The 20,724-nt window shown below is 32.0% G+C and overlaps 1 protein-coding gene across 1 annotated transcript; it reads right to left on the bottom strand.

The window, feature by feature from the left end:
* Positions 1–13,346: 13,346 nt before the first annotated feature.
* LOC108193904 (protein RICE SALT SENSITIVE 3) lies at positions 13,347–15,547 on the bottom strand. Its single transcript, XM_064080732.1, has 6 exons — positions 15,202–15,547; positions 14,934–14,987; positions 14,530–14,697; positions 14,337–14,442; positions 14,220–14,261; positions 13,347–14,120 (listed from the first exon to the last, which is right to left on the bottom strand). The coding sequence occupies exons 1-6, from the start codon at positions 15,336–15,338 to the stop codon at positions 13,458–13,460; spliced, it is 1,170 nt and encodes a 389-aa protein (XP_063936802.1). The 5' UTR covers positions 15,339–15,547; the 3' UTR covers positions 13,347–13,457.
* Between the last annotated feature and the right edge of the window lie 5,177 nt (positions 15,548–20,724).

Here is a 20,724-nt window from a genome sequence, read left to right as displayed (position 1 = left end):
ATCAAATCCTAAATATTCATACACATATTAAGAATCTGCTAAAGACACATGCACAAGATTATCATCAATCCTAGTTACCAGAACAGCGATCTAGCATACTAGTTCAACATTATCTATTGTGATGCTATCATGCTTGTGCTTGTGTGTTAAACAATTCTACTCGAAGATTTATAACATGCTTTGAATATAAAGAAATTAAATAAGTATTGCATAATTAGAAAGAATTTGTACCTGAGATGTGCGAGTTGAGTCATCTTCAGAGAATTCTAGGATAGCCAGATAACCATAATCATCCTTCTCATCAGCAATTGATCCATCTCACACCTTTCCTAAAATAGCATAAGAACTTGTTGTGATGCTTCTTTCAAAACATCCACTTGACAAGCCCCATCATCCTTGTTTGTCGAGGCTTCAATATATATAGCAACCCTTCTTTGCTAAAGATACCAATCAATATTGTGTGTACTAACCAACTCAGTTTTCAAACAACCTGTCGAACTGAACCCCGAAGAGTCTCCACTTGAAACCAATGGATTCCATCTGAATCTGACATGACTAAACCTCTCAGACAGTGTTATGCTAATCCTTGAAGTTCTGTCCTCACATTCTTCAAAAGTGTTAACTTTCGTCGACTTGAGCTTCCTCAAATTCAGCAGTTACAAACATTTTTGTTCAATCCTAAGGTTCTGATGTAAATGCACGAAACTGATTTGATGCAGTAGTAACTCGATAAATATCCATAAACCTCCACAGTTCTCTGTCTTTGGTTCAGTTGATTCTGGATGGATTTAGCATTGATACAATTCATTGTGTAATTGTATATCCCTGAATCACTGAGTTAGATTGAACTCCCTTGAAGATTCATCCGTAAAAACTTCTCTTTTCCTAATACCAGTGGTGCCATTCAAAGTTGACATTCCGAGCCCTGGAAAGATGCTTCACTGCATATGCAGCAAATTCCCATCCTGATCTGGTAATCTGATAATCAAGTCGGAGTAATTACTCAGATCAAGGCCTGAAGTACCTTCTTCAAAATCCACTGTTAGTAGTACCAAATTAGTCTTCAATAGAATCTTTATCGAATCACAATCATCTTTGTCAAACATAGAAAACCGCTTCTAATAATCCTTTGAGTAAATCAATTGGATTGGGTCATCAATGTACTTCCATTACCGGTTCTGAGAATCTGGTATTTGAAAGCCCGGTGTTTGTCTTGTAATTTGTCAGCATGATCTGTCTCAACTAAATGTCAATCTGATTTGTCTTGGAGTAGAATAATTAAAAAGGTTACGGGACACTTGATTATTTAAACTAAGTTCAAATTATAAAGAAAATAAATTTAGAAATAAGTTTTTAAAAGAAGAAAGAAAATAAAGTATAAAATAAACTTAGTTAAATCTATAAAGTAAATTTAATTATATTTAGAAAATAAATTCAAATAAATTCATAATAAACTGAATAAGTTTAGAACAAATTTATTTCAAATTCATTTAGTAAATATATTCAAATTTATTAGATAAATTTAATTTTTGAAAATATTCAAGTGTCTCGTCTCCAATTAAATCATAGCTTCCAGAACAAACTAAATTGAACCCTTGAACTTGAACTTATATCCATAATCAGTTAAATCCTCTTAAATTTATATTCTGAATTTTAACTTAAATTTAAATCATAAACTATACAAATTTAAATAATAAATTTATAAAAAGTTTATGATAAACTTAATAAAGTCTAAGAGTAAACTTTGCAAGTCTAAGATAAATTTAAACAAATTTATTAAATGAATTTGGTAAAGTTTATAAAGTAAATTTAATTAAGTTTATAAAATAAATTTAATTAATTCATAATAAACTCAATTAACAAGTTTAAAATAAATTAAGTAAAATTTATAAAATAAACTTATTAAAATTTAAAGTATAAATTTATAAGTCCCGGTCCAAAGTTCAGTATCCAACAGATAATCCTTGCTTAGGCCTACGGACAAATTCAGCAACACAAACCGGAAGAACATTTCCCCTAATCAAATATCAAAAGCTAGGTTCTTGATTTTCCGTACGATTAGGATCCTGATTTGTATATCAATCAGCCTGCTCTGATACCAATTGTTAGGTCCAAAGTATCGTAGAAGGGGGGGTTGAATACGATATTCACTACAATTTAAAAATTCTTTCGAATCTTGCGGATAAATAAATTACAGTCCTGTAATGGGTTTCGTGTTCCGGATATTTATTGGGTCGGCTTCTGAGGATATGGAAATATTAAACCAACACACAATATTTTCCAAGGTATATCTGTATATTGATAAATACCTCGAAGGTGCTATAAATCCAAACCCGAAGGTTGGCTGCAGAGACTACAATACACTCTACACACAAACGCCTATCAAAACAGATTTTTCTGTCTAAGCTCTCGTATGTGTGTAGTGTGTGCACTTTACAAAGTGTGTAATGTGGGTAGTTGTAGTTGTGTGTTCAAAATGAAACACAAAGCCTCTCTTTATAGACTTGGGATTCAACACTCAGCTGGTGCTTGTTCTTGGCGCAACTAAGCTTTCCACCAATCAGAAAGCTTCAAATCTTCCTCGTCCCGGCGCCAACCATGTCAACTTGCGCCACCTTTCTAACTTGTTCCTTCCTTGCGCCATTAATCAAATCAAATGAATTGATTTAAGTTAATACATATATTTGGCTTGCTTGCGCTAGAAAGGGAGAGCTGGCATTCTTCCTTGCGCTTGCCCTTTTTCCTCCTGAAATAACTTGCGCCACTTTAAACAAATAGATCAACAAAGCATGGATGATTTCTGGTGCAAGGAGAAGTTCTGTGGGGCCAGGAAACCCTCCTTGCGCCTCCACATTCCTGAGTTGCGCCAACTTAAACTCCTCCTGGTTCCATTTATTTTGTTCCTTATCTACCTGTTGCTTGCCCTAGCTCTTTTTCCAAACCCTAGACACATGACATCATGTGTCCATGCAAACCCTAGTTTGTAGTAGACACATGACATCACCCTAACACGCATGCCATATAATATATAATATAATATATTATGTTGTGTTTGTATTAATAAAAGTATATATAAATATATACACATATATATTATTTATAAGAACATATAATAATATATGTACATATATTTAAATATATTCTCATATATTCAAATATATATAATATATAATTATATGTAAATACTAATACAAATAAATAAATATATATAGAGATATATAGTTATTTTCAAATATAAATATAAATATGAATATATATAAAGAAAAGTATATATAAATATATATATAATATTTATATAAACATATAGTAATATATATATATACACACACATATATTTAAATATATTCTCATATATCTAAATATATATAATATACATATAATCATATGTAAATATAAATATAAATATATATATAGAGATATATATAACTCTTTTTATATATAAATATAGATATATATATGTACATAATATAATATATATATATACACACTTGAATATATAAATGTTTATGTAATATATAATTGCATATACTATATACATATATATTTATTTAAATATATATACATATAAATATACATATACATATGTTTAAAAACATATATACATATATATTATATATATTATATTTAATTACATATACATATATACATATATATATAAATATATTTTGTACATATACAAATATAAAAGTGCACACATATATAAGATAGGTCACTTCCTGATATGGCTTTCTGTGGCAGCTTGACCTATGGCAGTTGTGTAGTTAGCTTTGGCATAGCTTGCGGAGGCTAGGTATTTCGCTTGGCTTGGCACACATGACTTGCAATTGACCGAATCAATTCTTCTATTGATAAATACTTTGCATAACTCCGTACGTGTTGACGCTTAGTGCACTGGTCTGGTTCACAAGCGACTAACCCTGAAGTCAAACATTATACCGTCTTTGTCAGTAAACATTGATCAGTCATACCAGAACTAAATTTTGCTTCGGAGTGTTGATTATAAAATAATCAACCAAGATATATAGAAATATCTTGATTCAGGGGTTGCATTGAAATCTTTCGAGTACTTGGACAACATCTTCATTGCTTCCAGAATCTTGAATACTTCAATCTTTATTCTTCACTGAGGCATGAACATATTAATGAACTTCTTCCAGTGAACTTATTCCTTCAAGACTGTAGATGGCTTCTTCAACCTTTGTCTTCGTATCTTCCGATTTCGATGCAGGCGTAGTGTTATTTACTTGTCCTGTTCTATTGTTGAGTTATCATCCCTATGTAACAGATAGGGTTGTCTTTACATGTAGACTTACAAAGGTACAAGAGAAATGAAAGATGTTTTGAGAATAAAAAATGTTGAAATAGAGTTTAAAGGTTCAATTGGAAAAGGTAGGTGATAATTATAGTTATGTGTATTTGTAGGAGGGTAGTTGAAAGTTAGTTAAATATACATCTAATTGGTTCTATTTTGAATCTACCCATGGGGCTATATCTATTTTAACTCCAAAAATCACTTTTTGGTTTCAAATTAAAGCAATAGCTATACACATTTTAGCATCACCGTTGGACTTGCTTTTAGTGGTTAACAAACAAATAGGGGGAGATTGCAAGCCTTATTGCAAGGTATATATTATATATTATATATATAATATATAATTATATGTAAATACAAATACAAATATATAAATATATATAGAGATATATATAGTTATTTTCAAATATAAATATAAATATGAATATATATAAAGAAAAGTATATATAAATATATATATATATAATATTTATATAAACATATAGTAATATATATATATATACACACATATATTTAAATATATTCTCATATATCTAAATATATATAATATACATATAATCATATGTGAATATAAATATAAATATATATATATATATAGAGATATATATAACTCTTTTTATATATAAATATAGATATATTTATGTACATAATATAATATATATATACACACTTGAATATATAAATGTTTATGTAATATATAATTGCATATACTATATACATATATATTTATTTAAATATATATACATATAAATATACATATACATATGTTTAAAAACATATATACATATATATTATATATATTATATTTAATTAAATATACATATATACATATATATAAATATATTTTGTACATATACAAATATATAAGTGCACACATATATAAGATAGGTCACTTCCTGATATGGCTTTTTGTGGCAGCTTGACCTATGGCAGTTGTGTAGTAAGCTTTGGCATAGCTTGCGGAGGCTAGGTATTTCGCTTGGCTTGGCACACATGACTTGCAATTGACCGAATCAATTCTTCTATTGATGAATACTTTGCATAACTCCGTACGTGTTGACGCTTAGTGCACTGGTCTGGTTTACAAGCGACTAACCCTGAAGTCAAACATTATACCGTCTTTGTCAGTAAACATTGATCAGTCATACCAGAACTAAATTTTTCTTCGGAGTGTTGATTATAAAATAATCAACCAAGATATATAGAAATATCTTGATTCAGGGGTTGCACTGAAATCTTTCGAGTACTTGGACAACATCTTCATTGCTTCCAGAATCTTGAATACTTCAATCTTTATTCTTCACTGAGGCATGAACATATTAATGAACTTCTTCAGTGAACTTATTCCTTCAAGACTGTAGATGGCTTCTTCAACCTTTGTCTTCGTATCTTCCGATTTCGATGCAGGCGTAGTGTTATTTACTTGTCTTGTTCTATTGTTGAGTTATCATCCCTATGTAACAGATAGGGTTGTCTTTACATGTAGACTTACAAAGGTACAAGAGAAATGAAAGATGTTTTGAGAATAAAAAATGTTGAAATAGAGTTTAAGGTTCAATTGGAAAAGGTAGGTGATAATTATAGTTATGTGTATTTGTAGGAGGGTAGTTGAAAGTTAGTTAAATATACATCTAATTGGTTCTATTTTGAATCTACCCATGGGGCTATGAGTTCTATTTTAACTCCAAAAATCACTTTTTGGTTTCAAATTAAAGCAATAGCTATACACATTTTAGCATCACCATTGGACTTGCTTTTAGTGGTTAACAAACAAATAGGGGGAGATTGAAAAGCCTTATTGCAAGGTATATATCTAAATCTATTTGTACAACCAGTGATAACTCAACTTGTGTCAGATGACCTGTCAACTTGTAACTCAACCTGGATTAATCTCTTATAAGATATGATAGTAGATAGTACATTTTTTAGCTGGAATCAGATCAAGAAAGTAAAGTGGATACAAGAATCAAAATTTCAGAAGAATTCCAAGATATCAGCTACAAGCCACTAGAAGAAGTTCATTATGTTCAAGCCTCAGTGTCAAATAAATTTTGTAGCAATTGAAGGAGTTCAGAAGGTACGAAGATTAAAGTATTTATTTCATCAGAGATTCCATATGTGTACTGAAATGAAGATGAACTAGAAGACATATATTCGAAGACCAGACCACAACTCAAATGTTTAATTGATGGAGAATATTCAATTTAGTTAGGCATAGATGAACCATGTGTCAGCTATTTATATTGAATATTTAACATCAAAGGAAGGCGGTTGTTCAAGCCGAGTGATGATCAAGACGAAGGTTCAAGACATTTTCTTTTTGGAATATAGACTTTTTAATTAATATTTGTTAAATAATTAATCTCTATTAATTTATTTAGTTGTTAAATTAATTTAATTGGAATTAATTTGATAATTAAGTTTGTTAATAAGTTGATTGATTTAGAATTAATTTATAAAAAGAAAGCAAAAGAAAGAAGGATAAAAGGAAGGACGATAAGGAGACCGCAGCTCAGACCTGTCTAGCTATGGGAAAAAGAATTATCATCAATGCAATGGAAAATGATATATTCTTAAAGTTGGAAACTCGGTTGGAATTGATTTGTAATTTTCAAAGCAAAAGGGTTCCGGTTCTAGACCCACAAGAGACTGAATCTTAGACCTGTCTGACTATGAGAAATAAAATTATCACCAACGCAATGAAGAGTGATATAGCCTTAAAGCTGGAACCCTGGATGAAATTGATTTATTATTTGCAAGGCAAAAGGAGTTCAGTTCCAGACCCTCTAGAGACCGCAGCTTGGACCGTAAGGATTTATTTATATTATAAATATTTTAATTAATTAGAAAATAATATTTATAAATGTCTAATTATATTATATATTTATTTATATAATTTTTAAATTAAATTAAGTATTTATTAATTAAAGATTATAATATGTGCGGGATAAAAAGCATTTCTAAAGAGCTGGCTATAATAAGACGAAATAGAGAAAAGGATGAAATTTAATAAACTTTCATATGGTATGAGCGTGTATTGAATTGTCTTATCGAGAATTATTTCGATAAGGCAATCAATTAAATTGTCTTCGCTATTAAAGATTGTCTTGAAAGCTTTGTTCAATTGTCTTGCCGCTTGGTTGTGTACGTCAATCTAAATGATTGTCTTACTAGTAAGTAATTGTCGTAGCAGCCACTTATTTGTCTTAGCAAGGATTGTCTTGCAAGACAATTGTTTAGTTTGTCTTGTTAGTTCATTTGTTTGTCTATAAATAGGCATGTGCACCTCTTTTGTAACATGTTCAACTTCAGTTCACTGAAATCAATTTGTATCAATTGTTCAAGTGCTCTCACTTGCTTAGTGTCTTATTCACAGTTTTCTTTGCTTGTTCAAATGACTGTTTTAATCATTACATTAGAATACTGTACTTCATGTCAAATTTATTCTAAATTTTGTGCCAACATTTAAACTAAACCCTAATTAATTTAATAACGACTTTCAAGTCTAAATAATTTTTTACTTGAACCTTTTTTATTTAATTAATTAAAATCTGATTATCCAGTTATATCCAAATCAGATTCATTTCCGCGGTAATTTTGTGTGATTATATTGAACCCCCCCTTCTACAATCACATCGGGACCTAACACTCTTCTTTATTTTTTGGGTATTGAGTTTAACACATGTGCCTGATGATATTATTTTGTCACAAAATAAATTTACTCAAGAGCTTCTGGATGAGTTTGGTCCTTCAAATTCTACACCAGTTGTTGCTCCATCGGATCTTAACGCTAAACTTCTTCATGGGGAAGGGGATCCTTTACCAGACCTTGGACAGTATAGGAAACTAGCTGGTGAATTGAATTTTTTCACTAAAACAAGGTTTGATCTTTATTTCCCTATACAACATCTCAGTCAATTCATTAGAATGCTGCTTTACATGTTCTTACATACTTAAAAGTGCACAAGGTCTATTCTTTAATAATTCCCCATTTTAATCTATTGAAGGATATGATGATGCAAAATGAGCTGCTTGCCCCCATACCAGCAAACCTGTTAGTGGTTTTGTGATACTATTTGGTGATAGCATTGTCTCCTGGAAATTGAAAAAGTAGTACACAGTTTCATTATCCTCGGCAGAAGTAGAATATAAATCTCTTCGACGCATTAATGCAGAATTAGCCTTGTTGTCAAGGTTGTTATCTAAATTAAGTGTTTCACACATTCTTCATATTTCTATCAAGTGTGATAAGCAGGCTGCCATTTATATGGCCAAGAATTCAGTATATCATGAACGAACGGAGCATATTGATATTGATTGCCATTTTATCCGAGAGAAGCTCAGTTCTGGACTCATTTCTTTAAGCTATGTACCTACTAAAGTACAACTTATCGATGTGTTTACAAAACCTCTTACTGGTTTGTAGCACTACACAGTGGCAGAACCAGGACTAAGATTCAGGAGGGTCTGAAATATTTTGTTATCGACACTTGCAAAAATAGCTTTCTCAATATATATATAATCATACTATCATTCAGTCATGCATCCCTCATCCTATTACCCTGATAAGTCTTAATTGTTTTCATAACAGAAAAAACTCTCTCAACAGCAGCAGTGGCAACGAGTAAAACCAGCTAACTCAATCGGAAGAAAAACTAAAAGATAAGCAGTATGTCTATGTGTCTTACCCATTTTATTACCAAAACGTTGAAGTCCAGAGATATATTTTCTCACATCATAGATAAAATTTTCAAACTAATTTGACAACAACTCCAGGTCTAGTAAAGAGAAATCTTCTCGACAAAATTGTGCAAGGCGGACAAATTTTGAGTTATTAAAACTTGAAAATAAATTCCTAGGATCCAAAGAGCCAATACAAAATAGTAGCTTTGTGTTTCCTTCTCTAAAACGGTTATCCATCTCTTGGAAAATAATATCAATAACTTGTTAAATAAAAAGATTAGTAAACAAGTTTTTATAGCAGTGAACATCTTCTAGAAATATCCTCATTCTTCTTCCCTTAATAGTTGTAATTTAATCTTCATACTTCGAATCAATGTCATAGCATTTATAATATTTTGAGTTCTTTATTGTAAAACTACTGGCAAATCATTAATATTTGTCAAGTTAACTTTCATCAAATGCAACATAAAGACAAATTTAAATGTCTTTATTTTATCAAGTAAGTCTTTAAAAATATCTTTCAATTCTTGATTGTTAAGCTATTATTTTTTTTATATGTTTTAATATTACTTTTACAAAATAAGTCCCCCACATTTATAATTCAGCGGGTTAAAAAAATTATATTAACATCACTAATTCTGCGGGGGCTAAAAAAAAAATCTACACTGGTTTTTGAAGTTAGGGGTAGCATCCCTAGCCCCTCTGATTCTGCCACTGGCACTATATTATTCTTGCAGTTGGTTGTAAATCCTCCACCCTCCAACTTGAGGGGGGCTGTTGGGGGTATTACTTGAATATTAATTTATTAAGTCATATTTAGTTTAGAGTAAGGGGCCGTTTGGTTGGGGGTAATTAACAATGAGAAAGGGAAACAATCAGTTTCATTTCCTTTGTTGTTGTTTGTTTTATAAAAATCGTCATTCCCTTTTCCCTCTTTTAGTTTTAGGTTTACCTCAAATCCCTCATAATCCATTCCCCACCCTGCCCTAGGTATTTCTTTTCCCTATCCTGATTCTTATTTTATTTTCATTTATAATTAATTATTTCAGATGTCATTAACATTAAAAGTAATATGTAAAATATTTTTGAAAATCAAAAATAAATTTTAATTTAATTTTTATACATTAAAAATAATTATAATATAAAAAATTAATAATAATTTTAAATAATAAAACGTATCAAATTATGAAATATAAATGAACTATATTATTATAAACGTAAATATATTTGAATCTTTCAAAATTAAAATATTTGAAAATCAAATATAGAGATAATCATATAATTTTTTATTCTGTTTTAGGATCAAAACCAAACAGATAATACAATTCAGCATCATTCCATTCCTTTCCTTTTTTTCATTTCTCTTTCTGGATTCCATTCTGTTTCCCTTAGTCGAATCAAATGGCCCCTAGTGTGTTAGTCAGAGCATTAGTTAGTTGATGTAACTACTTTTCTCGCCTAAAACTTATAACTATTATAAATGACTCCCCACAATGAAACATTGCAGGGAACTCTGAAACGTTTCACCTCCCCGAACTATCCTTCCATTACTTTAGCTTTAGTTAACATTTTTACTTTCATTTAAATTTTAATTTATTTTCTTTCATTTTAAATATACGATTATTTTCATTGATTCAAGATATATATATTAAATTACAATTTAAAGATTATTATTGTGGGGTCGCAATATTTCATTGCAGGGAGTCTTTTTTTCAACCGTAGGATCACAGCAATTGGTGGATATGATTTGGTGGCTGAAAATCGATCCTTGGTGGATATGATTTGGTGGCTGAAAATCGATCCTTATCCACCGGTGGCTGTGGACCGATTTCCATTATAAATAGTTTACACTTGTATAGTTTTACTCAGCTTGTATCAAACACTTTAGTAGTACAGAATGAACTACTCCCTTCGTCCCAATTTAAGTCCTAATTTATTTGTCCTATTTGACTTTTTGTGATCAAATGGATCAAATTTTGACCGATAATTAGTAATTATTTTTATATGATGCTGAAAATTGAAAAAATACATTTTAAAGTAGATTAGATGTAGATTCTAATAATATGTTTTTTTTATAATTTTTGAAATTATTTAATATATATAAAAATTACAATCAAAATTTGGTCAATTTGATAACAAAAAATCAAACAAGACAAATAAATTGGACGGAGAGAGCAGTTTTCTGTTTTCTTTCTCAGAGGGTCAGAGTTGCTTCGTTCTGTTAATTTCACAACATTGACAAAAATGCCATATAAAACTCTTCTTTTGCTTGCATGTTTATGAAAATTATAAATCATTGAATGATTGAATGTTTACTTTGGCAGCGTTGTGACTGTTAAATCTCAAATAAGACATGTGATGAGTGCGAATTAAATTGTCACTGCTGCAACTACTCTTCGAGTTTCGACTGCCATTTCTGTTTCTTGTTGTACCAAGTTTCAATTCGACTACACATCATCTACAAGCCACCTGATTACTCCTCATCATCTGTCCACTCTAATATATACACACAACTACATTATTGTAGTTTTATTGTACTCTTACTGTAACCAGAATCTTGTTCTCTGCAGCTATATAAGCATGTCCAAATTTTCTTCGTAATGACAAAACAAAACCATTAACCATCATAAACATGTATATCTTTTCATTGTATCGCGTGTCGGGATAGTTTGCGCGCATCTCAACTAATCCTATAGAATGACCTTCAAAACATTTCACCGTCATGGCCATCAATTTAAATCCGTACCTTTCTCGCAAGGAATCAAACCTGAAATGGTGCGCCTACTCACAAGACACATTTATAAACATGTTGCACAGTAAAAAAAAAAATGTTTTGTCAGGTGACAGTTATCGAACGATATATGATCCAGTTGGTTACGTGACAATAATGACTTGCGACGAATTTTATAGGTGTACGAGGAAATGGTTTGGAATATTCCTTAGACGCGGAAGTGTAATTAGCGGTGATAAATCGCAATGGAATCAAAATCATTGACAAGTGCTCCAAATCTATCGATTATGAGCACACAGTGCATTATCTTGGGATATTGCTGTTTATTAGCTAGCTAGCAATAGTGTCTCCTTCTGCAGTCTGTTTGATTCCGTAGTAAAAACCGAGACAAGTATGGGATACACTATTCTCAAGATGCTCAACATGGGACATTATCCTCCATCTGCACTTTGGTTGGAATTAAGGTCACCAAACATGTTTTAAGGTGCTTCCAAACTTTCACCTACTCCAGCCACTATTGTTGAATTATACCTACTGCATTGTGGTTTGTGCCTTGTATTTCAATTTCTAATGACATGTTATCCGTACTTATTATCCCCCGAAAATCATGTTAACAGTACTTTTATATCAAAAGACTAGTTACTTAACATGGTATTAGAGCTATCGAGTCTGAGGCTCAAGTCCTCCCTCCTGCAATTATTTAATTCAGTTATATGTCTGATTCCGTCTTGACAAGCACATATAATAGACCACAACCAATATTTACTAGCTAGACACCCGAACCAAATTATAGTCCATTCCACCCATTTGAAGAGCTATCAGTTCTTGATATGACAAGATACAAAACATGGGTTCTAAAAACTCTGAAGCTCTAGCCTCCTACCCAATGCTATCATTTTTTGTCATCAGCCTATTTTTTTCGGTTGCCCCCTCCCTACTCGAAACTTGTACTGCAACAAGTCCCCCCTCCCCAGCCCAAGCCTAGTGAAGTAAACATAGCTATAAGAGGACTCATCACTATCTAGATTATTAGTACATGAGAGAAAAGAAGCATCATGAAAGTGTATATTACATTGTTGCTATAGGTTAAAAGATACAAATGTTCCAAGATTTTTGCAGAGTAGAGATGGACCATCTGAAATATACAGTTTAGATCTCGAATTTATTAGCCACTTCTTGAGCTACCTACTTTTATGAATCGGTGGTACTGGCCTCTCTGCGGCATATACATATCTTCGAATCTTTAATTTTAGATATGTTGTAAATTCTTTTGCCTCTTCGAGGAATCGATATCTGCGCAAGTCCATATACTCAATCATGATGTACCTCTGAGATGTATATATACCAGAAATGTATGAATATGGTCTACTAGTAGATCATCCTCATCAATTGCAGATTGTACATTCGATATTTCTAGCAAATTTTCGATGTCCAGTGGCAGAAGAAAATTGAGACCATAAATTTTAGTAGACCGAATTATCGTGCATTGGCGAAGAGAGCGAGAGGCTACGTGCTCTCAATATATCTCTCGTGCATTCACCAAGACTCGAATATAAAAAAGGCTATGAGAACTGCGTTTTACATGCGATATTGCTAAGTTTTCGCTACAAAAGGGAAGGATTGAAGAAAACATTTATTATTAACACAAAAACTAATGATACTGGAGTACAGATGATCATAATTAAGAACGTACACACAGTGCATAATCGATAATATTCGAAGCTAAATTAATTAGTATCCACTGCTAGGCATGCTCGTCGTTACATTCAAATCGTGATGGTAACTGCTGAAATTTTCATGCTGTCGATACGATGCCATTGAACTGCTACTCTCTCCCATATCCTTGTTATACTTGTTCTCATCGTCCTCATAATTATCATCATTATCGACGTTTATCTCTTCTTTGGTCACTTTTTCGTTACCATGACCACCCATAAACTCCATCGCCATTCTATTATTCGACGACATAAACTGTGCATGAGCCTCCGCTTGAGCTTGAGCCTGAGCTTCAGAATACGCGGACATGAGTTGTGGTGATGAACCCGAAGGCACAACAGATGGGAGCTTGGAAAGAAGTGCTTCAAGGCTGCTCATCGAAGGAGTTATGCAAAGAGGATGGTTCATAAAATGGTGGTAGAAGTCCGGGGGATGTGCTGAGTTGCCGCCTTGATGTAACTGCCACGCCTGATCTGGAGTCGAGCTGCCTCCATAACCAGGATGATCTAATTTGTACGGATAAGAAGATGAGGAAGGGTGCGGTAGTAGTACTCCGGGAATGCTCTCAATATAGCTCAGCTTCTTCCTCAGCAACACAACATAGCTCAAGTCCTCGATAACCTTGTGAGTGGATCCTAATTGAATAACACCTTCTCTAACCGCAATCAAGGCTATCGTCTACAAAAATATGTAAATTACAAGACCAATTATCATATACATCGTAAATGTTTCTGAATGAATAAGACAGTCATTAACACTGTAAGTACATTTATCCACCTTGATACCAGACTGGAACTGAGCCTCCCAAGTCCTAGGTTGCTGTTGAATAAACATCACAAATCAGCTGAATGATTCAGACATTTAATTAAGCTATTAATTGTTTAGCTAGCTTACTGAATCAGCTGAATTATTCCATGCAGACAAGAAGTTAATCTCTTGTTCATTCGGTTCCTTGTAAATCCACTTGTGACTATGATCCGCAGCAACTTTTCCAATCAACCTACAAATATATATAGTCACCAGCCTCTATCAACAAATAAATCATACTCCATGTACAAAATCACAAAATTTTTACATAAAATATTACCCTTCACCGTAATTATAGATTTCATGCGACATCTTAAAGAACAGGTCCGGTTGCAGACCTTGGTACGGGCGATAAACATGGTTACCGTAATCACTTGGACACTCACTAGGCTCTATCTCTGCAGTGGAGGCCTCAAAATTGCAGAAACCATCTTCCCAAACCAATATCCTGACAAGCAACTAATTAGCATCACAAGAATAAAGGCAATTATTTACGAGATTCGTTGGGGCTAAAATATCAGTAGTTGAGCTCTTGTCCCCCTTGCAGGAGATCAGGGGTTCGACTCCTAGCGTTTGCGTGTATAATCAATTAGCAAAAAAAATTTGTAGTAGTTCATAGCTTGATCTCAGTTACAAATCATATATAAAAAGTAGAAAAGTAAAATAAGCAGATATTGTAGCTACCAGTTCCTCCTGTTTCCTCTTGACCTATCATAAGCTCCTCCTTGGCTATCCCATCTATCCACAACAAATTTGAAAACACAGAAAACAAATTAATTAGTAAACTTTTACATATACATAAACTGCCGCATGCATTTACTACACTATTATATATAAAAAAAAGGATAAAAATACATAAACTAAACTGCTACATGCATTCACTACAAGAAATACGGTGAAATATGAACTGACACGAAACCGACACGAAAATTATAAGAAACAGTGACATTACTTGGGAGGAGGATAGTTTCTGGGCAAGATCCTCCAGAAAACAGCATAAACCCATTGGGAGGTTTCATGATTACAAAGACTTCTCAAGGTGTGTTGAAGGAGATGAGTGACAGCTAATTGGCTGAGTTGTTCTTCCATTAATTAATGTAATGAATTCACTGATCACTTTTGTCAATCTTTTTTAACTGTAGTTGGATCTTTAAGGAAGAAAAGTCCCAAGACCTCTTTCCTCTCTTTTTATAAGCCCACCAACAAGCTCAAGGGAATCACACATTTATTACATTACATAGATACACACAGTTATGTGTATCTATGTGTGTGTACTCTTGGCTCTCACAGTCAAGTGTGTGAGTGTGTGTTCAATTATCATCGTGCTTTTAATTTACCGATATGATTTCCTGAGCCCACTCTTTTTTCGTGCCCGGTTTTCAACAGTTCCTGTCTTTTTCTTTTTCTTCGTAAATGTGAAACTATGAATAAGGTCTGTGCTTATTCATGTCTTTTGGGTCTGTATATTCAGTGGCCAACCGGAATTTCACACTGTTAAATTTTGTTCATGAATATAAATCCTAGAAATCCAAGAAATTTGGTTCATGAACTTAGAGTAAAAATTGTAAATCCTAGAAATTCTAGAATGAGTATTAAACAGTCAATTAACGTCATGCTCCTCCGCATCCGCATCAAGAAATAAGATGTTCTGTCTTTTAATTAGCTACTCCTATAAAATATGGCTGAAAAATTATTCGCCGGCCCTTTTCTAAAAACCTTGTTGAGTGATCTCCAATTTCAAATTAGAAGCATCCAAGTTATGCATCTCTGCTATCCAAGTTAAACCCGCCTTCCCTGCTCTAAATTTTCTATGTGAATACGTACCAGAGTTAAGCGCTTGTTTGATTACAATAGAAAGTTAATTCTTATGTAATTTGAAATTATCATGGAAATTATAATAAACATGAAGTTAAAATTATGTTTGGTTGATAAATAAGTTTTAACTTTCTACAGTAGAGATGACTAACGATTTGAAGGTATTCAAAATTCCAAGAAAATTACTCTTTCCTAACTATAGTCAACCAAACAATTTCATCAAATACTACTTTCGAAGAATTTCTACTTCATATATATCTAGATGTCGAAAAAAAACACTAAACCATCACCCTAATCGTCGGCTTCCTATATAATTGTCCTGGATTATCTATAACGAAACTCAAACTTAATGGAGAATATCATCAGCTAGCGTCCGTGAGGGGTAGAGCAACGACAAATAATATATAAACACAAGTAGATGAGTATTAAAAAAATTCAACAGACATCATAATGAGTTACTACAATAAGTCCTGGTCTTTTATGGAGTATATTTTTGTAAAGACCCCATAAATAGGGCATATCTTTATAAATAATGTATCTCTTATCCCCTCAACCGCGCGTCTAGGCCTAGCTCATTTTTTTTTTCTATGTTTCTGACACAATACCACTCATTTCAGTCCCAGGTTATTTCCAGTGCAATTTATTACTTCTTGCTTGGCTGAAACCCTATTTAATTTTACTGCATATTTACACACTTCTCTGCTTAATCACTTCTGGTTTTAAACAGTATTGCCATGGTACTATGTATGAGGTCCCCATCAGATATTGCTCATGACACTCAATGAAATTATTATAATTTTATGATTGTTCTTTTGTTATGAATAATAATGTAGATTATGTGCATGTTTGGCAACTAGACTTCCGGCTTTTTTTTCTTAAGAATCCGACTCCTATTTTATGACCCATTTGTGTATAAAAAAACAGAAATAAAAAATCAAAATCACTTATAAGAAGCTGGGAATGATAGGTTTTGTTTCACGACCCTTCTTTCTCAAATCGTTTAATCGTCTTAATTTACTTCTCAGTTCTAATTTAAGAAGCATTTTTTTAAATTTATCCAAACAGCTTGTATATTTATATGATGGGAGTCGATCCTGTAAACATGGTAGGGTCGGGAGTTCTTATACAACTATCAATTTTTCAGCCGTTGGATCGTAAAATCAAAATTTATGCTCTGTTTGGATGACAAAAGAATTTTTTTTTATTTTTTTTTTAGAAGCACCTCTTCTTTCAGCAAGAAATTTGCGCTGACAAGGAAGGGGAGTATTCGACGGCTAGAAAATGTGGTAACTGTATAAGAACTCCCGGATTATTGATAGTCGGGGATGAGTTCCCTAGTATAATATAATGTGATCTATGATATGTGCATGTCAGGAGATGATGAATGCTTTAGCCAGCTCGGTTTGTTGACCAGTAACAAAGGTATAAAGTCACCCTGACCGACCCGATAGAAACAATTATTAGCTGCTGCAAATGGATGTACGTACGTATGAATATACAGCATGTACGTAAGGATTAAAATGTTTTTTGCTGTAACCATTTAGCTTTAAGCTTTTACTCCTTGGATCGACCTGTGGTCCATATTTTATACTCACCATGCATCTATATAAAAGGCAACCAGCTAGCAATCACATACCTACAATCTTATGGATTCCAACCCTACATCCACAGTAATTGTTGTTGAATTATGATACACTTGTAAGCGTGCGTGGAATAGGACTACACGTATTTGGACACTTGAGTCAAGGACATGTACAAATGTTTGTATATTCAAATACTCCCTCCGTTTTATAATATAATATAGGTTCATTTTTTTTAAAAAAATTATTTCAAAATACTTGTTCATTTTAACTTTAAATGTAAATTTAATTATATTTTCAAAAACAATTTATGAAATTATAAAAATGTCAAAATACGTATTAAAGTGTATGGTTAAGAACCTAGAGCCATTGAGGGACTACTAATAATGAAATCAGTCGGGTCCTTGGAAAGAAATACTCCCTCCGTCTCTAAATACTTTTCCTGTTTGTACTTTTCACGTTTGCCAACACACATTTTTAATCGTTAATATCTTTCATTTCGTAGTAGCATTAAAAATAAAAACTTCACTGTATTAAAGTACTCGTGAATACGAATCTAACAAGATCACTCATGACTATATTTAGTTTTATAGATTAGATGTAAATTAGTAATTTGTCTCATGTTATGAACAGTACCGACATCCCAAATAGGAAAAGAATAAAGAGACGGAGGGAGTACGCTAATCTTTAAGTAGGAAAATGTTGAAACTAAAATCCAACCTGATGTATAGAGGTGCAGGCAGGGTATATAAGCCGAAATAGGTTTAGGTGAAAAGATTAGGGAGGGTAATTAACCTAAACGAGCGTAGGTTAAAGAGGATGCATGATTGTGTATGTATGTACATGTGTGCATGAATGTACAGTAAGTGTACGTGTGGAAAGAAAGATGGTGACGACTAAAAGAAGGTAAATAGGTCTCATCAGTGGAATACCGTGCATTCCTGACTCCCAAGTAAAGATGACAGAAACACAGACAGAGGGTAACACTCTTGCTTTGACCGTTCATTAACAACACCTAGCCTAGTCTACCTACACCTTGTACCGCTTCCACTACTGTTCACTGCAGACCAATTTATTGACTTGTTGGATTTTTTAACCAAACTAAAAAAAATAGTAAATTTAAATAAAATGTTTACTATAATTATTGCACACAAAAGAAAGGAGGACCAGAAAGAATAAATATCTTGAACTATATTTAGATTTTTTTTATTCAAGACTTTAGGGGCAATACATATTTATAAATTAAATAATACAGATATATTATTATGTAAATATGATCAGTATATATAAAATATATTAGTATTTGCGTACAGCAAGGATCTAGGCACAATTATGCGTGAATACATATATACACTATAGTGTGTTAGCTGACTGGGTTAAAATCGACTTTTAGACCCTAATTTATATACACAGGGGGCTGGGCGTTTGCCGGATTTAAAAATCCGGCTTCCTGATTTATAAGTTTTTATAAGTTACAAGCGCTCTTTTGTATGTTCTAGTAAAAATTCAAGAATTTTTTATAAGAAGTTGAGAATAACTTTTGTTTCATGATTTTTATATATATTTTTTAAATACTTTAATCATTTATAAGTCTTAATTTACTTCTAACTTCGTACTTCAATTCTTTACCTTAAACAAGAAACATTTATTTTAAACTCATCCAAAAGATCACAGCGTCGAAATTTTAAATTTAAGAGATTTGGGTCCTCTACTTATGTTTTGTCACTTATATTTACCAAATCTTAACGTAAACAATTTGAATCATGTCTATATCGTATATTTCTAAATAATATTAATATATAGTTACAAATTTTATATTTAATCTTTGTACAACACATACATTATATTATCTTACATCCTTATATATAATAAACGCCAGGAAGATAATTTGATTGCATGCTCTTATTATTACAAAAACTTATCATCTGTTGGATCATATATAGAGTCTTTGTTCTAAAAGTTGTTGATTAATCGTGATTAATCTCCGATTCATGTTTTGTAACTGGCCGAACTGATTAAATATCCAAGTATTCCATTAATGATTCGATTAATCTCAAATCAATCTAATTAATCCTCGATCAATCCTTGTTTCATGAACTCACCGATTAAGTCTAATTCCCTTCTGTATAATACTGTTAAGAGTAGATAGCACTGGTAAATTAGAAAAAAGAAAATTTAATCTATCCTATAAACTAACATATACTTACATATTTACGATTTCTTTTCATAATCCAACATGAATTCTGCCTTTTATATACTCCATCTGTCCCTCTCATTTCTTTACAATTTTTTCACACTGTTCGACACGCATTTTAAGCCGCATATAAAACATAGTTCCATAACTTGTTTTTAAATTTTTCTTTTTTGTATAAAAATTTAAACATCTTTTATTCAGAAGAAAAAAAGTTCAAAATAATTTATCGAACTACGTTTTATGAGAGTATTAGAATGCGTGCCGAGCCCCCGTCCCCCAGTATAAACAAATGAGGGGGACGGAGGGAGTATGATTTTTTATAATTCAAACCAAATATTACTTGCCAATTTACTTCTAGAAGCATATAAATCTCACAGTTATAAAATTACTTTTATCTAATATACTCCCTCCGTTTCAAATTAGATGTCCACTTTAAAAAAATCACACAGTTTAAGAAAAGTGGTTGTTCACAAATTAATTGTATTAAATGATCAAAATATGTGGAGTGGGATTGATCTAGAAAATATAAATAAGAGATATGTGGAATAGAATTGACTTTGAAAATATACATCTGCATTGAAAGTTGATGTGGACAAATAATTTGAAACAAAAATTTTTCTTAAAAGTGGACATATAAATTGAAACGGAGGGAGTATTTTCTTAAACACAATAAATAAAAATAATATATGCACAATATAGATTTAATAAGCTGAATTTAATCTCCACATAATAAATAATTAACATCACAAAATTATATTAATCAAAACTTTTTAAAAATAAAATAATAACTAGACGGAAGTTCAACCTAACAAGTGTACCACCAAATCAAATTCAAACACATTTCCTAACCCAAAATAATTATGCCTTCTTGTAGCATATTTGTGTT

The sequence above is a fragment of the Daucus carota genome, chromosome 7 (genome assembly GCF_001625215.2).
Source record: "Daucus carota subsp. sativus chromosome 7, DH1 v3.0, whole genome shotgun sequence".
In the NCBI taxonomy this organism is placed as follows: domain Eukaryota; kingdom Viridiplantae; phylum Streptophyta; class Magnoliopsida; order Apiales; family Apiaceae; genus Daucus; species Daucus carota.
Note: the sequence above shows the minus strand (reverse complement) of the source record. Positions and strands in the feature narration are given on the sequence as shown.

Excerpts from the sequence above, each read along its gene's own strand:
- LOC108193904 (XM_064080732.1), bottom strand. The coding sequence starts at position 15,338 with ATGGAAGAACAACTCAGCCAATTAGCTGTCACTCATCTCCTTCAACAC. Across the intron at positions 14,988-15,201 it reads AGAAACTATCCTCCTCCCAA|ATGGGATAGCCAAGGAGGAG; the intron begins GTAATGTCACTG and ends TGTTGTGGATAG. Across the intron at positions 14,121-14,219 it reads AGTTCCAGTCTGGTATCAAG|ACGATAGCCTTGATTGCGGT; the intron begins GTGGATAAATGT and ends ATATTTTTGTAG.